This window comes from Anoplopoma fimbria, chromosome 20 (assembly GCF_027596085.1).
Source record: "Anoplopoma fimbria isolate UVic2021 breed Golden Eagle Sablefish chromosome 20, Afim_UVic_2022, whole genome shotgun sequence".
NCBI classification, from domain to species: Eukaryota; Metazoa; Chordata; class Actinopteri; order Perciformes; family Anoplopomatidae; genus Anoplopoma; species Anoplopoma fimbria.
Genome location: NC_072468.1, coordinates 20,551,787 through 20,558,639, shown reverse-complemented (window position 1 = coordinate 20,558,639; position 6,853 = coordinate 20,551,787). Strand labels below are relative to the sequence as shown.

The 6,853-nt window shown below is 43.1% G+C and overlaps 1 protein-coding gene across 1 annotated transcript; it reads left to right on the top strand.

Annotated features, from left to right (window-relative positions):
• The first annotated feature begins 3,250 nt into the window (after positions 1–3,250).
• Positions 3,251–4,387, top strand: pou3f1 (POU class 3 homeobox 1). The gene has a single exon (XM_054622147.1). It carries the CDS (start codon positions 3,251–3,253, stop codon positions 4,385–4,387), a length of 1,137 nt encoding a protein of 378 aa, XP_054478122.1.
• Positions 4,388–6,853: the final 2,466 nt, after the last annotated feature.

Genomic DNA, 6,853 nt, shown 5'->3' with positions numbered 1-6,853 from the left:
ACTTCCTCCACGCTCATATCTGCTGCTCACGCTAACAGTGCCTCACGACTTCTTTCTTTTTTTTTTTTTTTTAATCCATCATCATATCGTGTTCATTTCCAGCCACTTTTCCTGTACGGCCCCCGTCATTCACCACAAACTTCTGTGTGTTCCCTTTCATTGAACGCACCATGGAAACCTAGTGCGTCCTGGCAAAAATGCACCTCCGCGGCGCACAAGGCCATATTCTTCACAAAAGGGCCAAAAGCATCTGGATCTTTCTTTTTTTCCGACAGCTCTCCTCGCTGGCATGGCAAAGCACAAGACGTGGCTCTGTGTGGCCGAAACCACTGCTTTTTATAGACTGGGGGGGGGGGGACAAGAATGAGTGAATGGCTAACGCATCTTCATTAACTGAGAGCTGCATGGAGAGTCATAGCAGCGACACACACACACACACACACACACACACACACACACACACACACACACACACACACACACACACACACACACACACACACACACACGCTGGAGTCTCTCAGGAGTTTCACCACTGACAATAAGAGAAAGGTCCTGGCTGGAGATTTCCCCATTAACGAGTCGCGTTAGAGACTGTGCAATTTATTTATTTACGTTTTTATAAGATTTCCCCCCATATTCTATTCTTTTAACTATAATTACGATATATAAGGCTTTAGTTCAATAAATACATGTATTGGTATAATGCTTTTTTTTTTTCCCCAGTTCATTCTACCCCATGTTTAAATGAGGGGCAGTTTAATAATGCAAATTATTATTCATCGAGAATCAAAGAAAAAAAAAAAAGAAAATGTTGGCCACAATGTTACATATGGTCATCATTAGGAGTCTTCTTAAAATGACATTTAACATTAATACAGACAGTAAAAAAAGAAAAAAAAATCATCATATTTCTAAAAATCTGACGTTTTTAATAAATTGCACTTAGATGACACGCCCGATAACTGGCGCGGATTTGTCTCCCACTCATCCCAAATAAATATATAAAGGATGGGTGGACAAAAACCACGCCTTTCAAGAGGTGATGACGAGCACCTGTGACCCCGACAACATCTTCCACACACACACACACACACACACACACACACACACACACACACACACACACACACACACACACACACTAAGCCACATTGTTAACGCTGGAGACAAGAGTACAGCAAGGACGCGGTGTCACAGCGGAGAGGAGACAACTTACCTTTTTTTAGTGATGTAGTCCCGGATTAAAATGAAACGCTAGAGTTGAGTTCGTCCTGTAAATAGACACAGAGCAGGAGGGTGGATGGGGTGGAGGAGGGGGTGGAGGGGGGGGGATGGAAGATGACAACAAACAAACAAACAAACAAACAAACAAACAAACGGCGGAGATAAAAAGAAAAAAGGCAAAACATAGCTTTCAGGTAAATGATTAAAATGGGACTGAGAGAAAAAAAAAGCCTTCCCCCCAAAAAAAGAGGCTCCTGTTTTTAAGAAGGAGTGGAACATGCGCCTGATTGCGGAGTTTTAGGCGAATGGAACGGGAGAGATGTAAGATTTGTTTAAAGCCCCGCATTTCCATTTAAGAACGTGATTGTGTTTGCAAAGATCCCTTTCAATCTTCGCACCCCCCCCCCACCACCACCACCACCACCACCACCCACCACCCCCTCCTCTCTACCCCTCAGCGTCTCTGAGGCTGCTTTGCAATTCATAGAATTGGTAATTTGCTATTGGGACAAAACGTGAAGGGAAAAATAATCAGATCAACCGGGAGAGGTAGTGAGGGAAGGAGCCAGGAGGAAGAAACACAAGGTTTCTCTCTCCAAGTTGCTGCTCAGTAAAAAAAAAATGTAAATGATATAAAAAAAAAATATATATAGTTTATTTTATGTTTAAGTATAAATATCCAGGGTAAAAAAAAAAAAAAAAAAAAACGGCAGCAGCTTGGCAGTGAGGATACAATGTCATGTAAAAGAAAAAAAAATAATGATGTTTTCTGATGATTTATAAATGATGATGATCAGATATGCCACTCAACCTTCGGGAATTTCAACAAAAAAAAAAAAAAAAGTAAGATACTGAATGATGTGAATAAACTCTACATAAAAAAATCTGTCACCTGCACAATATGTGCACGCGCGCGCGGGGGGGGGGGTGGTGTGTGTGGTGGGGGGGGGGTAGAGAAAAAGCTTATCTTGGCCTATAATCTACTAAAGTGGGTGGTGGTGGTGGTGATGATGATGAGATCATACAACAACATTGAAAATTACCGAGACAATACAAATAAAATGACGAACGCGGAGGGCTTTGAAATGGAGCAAACGCACACACACACACACACACACACACACACACACACACACACACACACACACACACACACACACACACACACACACACACACACACACACACACACACACACACACATTATCTACACGCCTCTCTCGTTGTGTGGGTTGTGTCTGCGAGCTGCCTTATAATCTATTTAAAATGAGGAGCTATAATCATCAGTGACCTATTAGAAAAGGTGCACACGGGGTGGTGCGTGTTTGTGAGTGAGTGAGTGAGTGAGTGCATGTGTGTGTCTGTTGGAAAGATGGGGGGTGGTGGTGGTGGTGTGTGTGTGTGTGTGTGTGTGTGTGTGTGTGTGTGTGTGTGTGTGTGTGTGTGTGTGTGTGTGTGTGCAACCCTTCAAAAAAGAAAGATCTCCGTACTCCCCCACGTGGTTATTTGCAAAACAACCGATCTAAACTCAGGGAAACCTAATCAAACCCCGCTGCTGCTGCTGCTGCTGCTGCTGCACTGCTCACCTCTTCTTTGGAGAGAATTAGAAAGAAAGAAAGAAAAATGTACCAGATAGATAGATGGATGGATGGATGGATGGATGGATGGATGGATGATGGGTGTGTGTGTGTGTTTGGGGGGGCAGGTCTACGACACGAGATGAGTGCTGCTTAAAAAACCCCTCAAAGAGACATTTAATAAATAGAACATATGTTGTTCTATAACATGTGTGAGATCGGAGCTCTCTCTCTACCTTTCCCCGTGCTGGTGCGCGCTCTGAAAAACCCCCTCGCGCCCATTGAACGTGTCCCCAGTGGTTCTCGGGATCGGATCGGAGCCAATGCACGCGGACGGGAGGCGTGTCCTCGCTCCCTCCACAAGACCTCCCAGAGCAGGTTGTTGCGTTTTTGGCTCTAAAGCCTGGAGACCTCCGAAGCGCTCGTCAGTTTTCCAAGTAGGAGCCATGGCGACAACAGCTCAGTACATCCCGAGGAATAACTCCTTACCGTCCAACCCGCTCATGCATCCGGATTCGGATAGGATGCACCAGGGGACGACCTACAGAGAGGTGCAGAAAATGATGCACCACGAGTATTTGCAAGGGCTGGCGGCCACCAACACGGGACACCCGATGAGCCTGACGCACCACCAGTGGCTGCCCACGTCCAACACCGACTGGTCCAGCGGCGGCACCCACATCGGGCAGCAGGAGCACAAAGCCACCGTGCAGGCGACCAGGGAGGACCTGAGCAGCGGCTTCCACCACAGATCTCACCTGGTGCACCAGCAGACGCAGAGCAGCCACCATGGCTCGTGGGCGCCCGCCACGACGCACCACCTCTCCCCGCTGTCCCCCGCCTCCAACGGGCACCAGTCTCTGGTCTACTCGCAGCCCGGATACACAAACCTCAACGCGATGCTGAGCCCGCCGCAGCCCGGCTCCCTGCACCACGGCATGCGGGACCAGCAGCTCCACGACGACTCGGGCAGCCACGACAACCAGATGGAGTCGCCCCAGCAGGCTTTCAGCCACCATCAGGACCACTCGGACGAGGACGCGCCCAGCTCCGACGACCTGGAGCAGTTCGCCAAGCAGTTCAAGCAGCGGAGGATCAAACTGGGCTTTACGCAGGCGGACGTGGGCTTGGCCTTGGGCACCCTGTACGGAAACGTCTTTTCTCAGACCACCATCTGCAGGTTCGAGGCTCTGCAGCTCAGCTTCAAGAACATGTGCAAACTTAAGCCGCTGCTAAACAAGTGGCTGGAGGAGACGGACTCGAACACGGGCAGCCCCACCAATTTGGACAAGATTGCTGCGCAGGGCAGGAAACGAAAGAAGAGGACCTCCATTGAAGTGGGGGTGAAAGGGGCTCTGGAAAACCATTTCTTAAAATGCCCAAAGCCGTCCGCGCACGAAATCACCAGTTTAGCCAACACTCTGCAGTTGGAAAAAGAGGTTGTCCGCGTTTGGTTTTGCAACAGGAGACAGAAAGAGAAAAGAATGACACCAATTGGGGTCCCTCACCCGAATATGGAGGACGTATATTCCCAAGCAGAGACCCCTCCTCTACACCGCACACTACAGAGTCCTGTGCAGTGACTGTTTTCATGAACAATCAAGAGCATTTCCCGCAGGGGGGGATAGAAAAAAAGGGAAAGGGACTTTTTGGAGTTTACAGTATTTAAGTTTGGCTTTTTTTTTTTCTTTTCTTTTTTTGGTTTTTTCCTGAGAGAGAGAGAAAAAAAGAGAGAGAGAGAGAGACGTGGAAAAGTTGGACAGTTTTGCCCCCCTTTAGTATTCGGAGATGGTCAACAAATAGATGGCAAGAGAGAGAAAATGTTAAGAAGAGAGAGAAAGAAAAAAAATCAAGAAAAAAAAAGGACAAAAAAAAAAGAAAAAGATTCGCTTGTTACCGATTCCGTGCGCGCTTTAAAAAGTGAAACAAAGATCTTTTATTTACCAAAATTATATGGAGGAGAAGGCCTATAAAGTAAATTTGATATCCCCATGGCTGTTTCAAATGGGGGGGAGTCATTAAATGTGGCAACCGAGGCCATCTCCTCCTGGTGCACCGTGGACTGGATTGGCGCTCACCAGAACGAGGTGGCTGCCTGAAAAAAACGCTATCAAACACTGGAGATGAATAGTCTACACTGAACGAACATTTTTTTGCTTTTTTCCAGGCTTAAACTGATTAACCAGATCTCTAAATATTAGTGTATACTTTCTTTGTTCTATTACGTGTGATGTTATGGTTTTTTTGGAAAAAAAAAAATACTTTTAACTTCAGTGTCTCTTTCTGCAGACTGTCTATGATTTCTTTCATTATTTTGCTATATAGGCACTGTAACTCATCAGAGCAGCCTCTATATTATTATTATTTTTTTTTTTCCTTGTTTACTCAGTTGGAGTTGATGGTGGAAAAGTGATGGAAATTATGGCACCCGAAACACTCATAATTAAAGCCAGACACATTTCAGTAAAAATGCCCCAAAAATGCAGCAGGGCGTTTAAGTTCTGACTGCATGCCTTCAAAATACTAGTTCACGCTTTTGCAGCTGACCACGTCGACATTTGCAAACAGCAAACCAGACGCTAAAAAGGGAATTATAAAAAATATTTTGGGGGGGGTTGATTTTTTTTTATTTCAAATTATTGTTTACTTCGCATGGAGCACTTATTGTTTCGTTTGGTTTTAATTATTATTATTATTATTTTTATTTTTATTTTTATTTGTTAATACAATTGTGAGTGGGGCTGATCGCCATAGGCTTAAAACACAATAAATCCCATGTTTACAGGTTCCTGGTTGTCACACACAGAGCGCTGTCAGCTCACACTGCTCACTGCCTGATAATCCTGTTAGATTCCAAACACTTTCAAGAGAGATTGGTCAAATACGAAATGAAAAGTAATAATAACTCAGGTAACTTCAGTGCCCCATGTCGGTATATCACGCCTGTACATGATTTTTTTTTTTTTTTTTTTTTTTTTTTTTTTGTTCTTGTGTTTTTAAATGTTCCAATCTGGTTACAACCACACCGTTTTCCTTTGTCCCATAAATCCACTGTATTATATTAAAACGCTGGATTCGGAGAAAAGAAAATAATAACTCCTCAAGGGGGAGCGATGAAGGGACTTAACTCTAGATATATTTATTTTTTTCTGACCTGAAAGGAAATCTGAAAATCATACGTTGTGTGTCGTTTTCTCAATGTTGGACCAGTCCAAAAAAGTCTAAAGCAGTGCTATTCAATACAGATGAGGGAAAACATTTTTTTTTTTTTTTTTTTTTTTTTTTTTTTTTTTTTTAAAGAAAAAATAATAATAAAAAAAAAAAAAAAAAAATAAGATTTTAGAGAAAATGTTGCCAGGATTATTTCCGAAATGTAAATATGTCCAATATGTAAACTTGTATTTGTTCTGAGATATTGTTTTGTTTTTGTTTCTTTCCGGGCAGTTTTGTACACTTACTAATTCCAAGAAGATATTTTAATATGATTTCATTTATGAATCTGACCATTTATATATATATATTTATTTCTTAAACGTGTTTGGAGCTTTTTGTTTGGCTCTGTTAATGGTTATGTTGCAGTGGATTTCAGTATGTTTCTCCCTTTTTTTTGTTTTGTTTTGTTTTGTTTTTGTTTACTACATTGGTTGTATGTTGATTGCTAAATGTAGACTGCAAAGTCACATTTATATTTATGTTATAGTAATATTTTATTACTTACATAAAACATATATACAAGAAATGGTCTTTTGTCTTCATTAAGAAACCAAACCACTCGTCCCTTTTGTTGCTGTCTATTGTAGCCTCACCAGCCAAACCAGGTGCACATGGGCGTAAAGTTGAACGCTGTCCGGTCAGCAGAGCTCCGTTATGTAACAGGGGCTCGTTTTAAAACCAGAAGCTGTGTACATGTGCTGTTAAAGGGAACAGACAACCTCATTTTACCTCAGGCATTCCCTGCAAAGTCAACACAGTCTCTGACGTTGTTCCACATCTTTGTGTAATAATCGCAGTATTAAATTGTGCAATATCAATACGGACTTATTGTCTTT

What these genes read in the sequence shown, in the direction of transcription:
- pou3f1 (XM_054622147.1), top strand. Translation starts at nt 3,251, where the DNA reads ATGGCGACAACAGCTCAGTACATCCCGAGGAATAACTCCTTACCGTCC.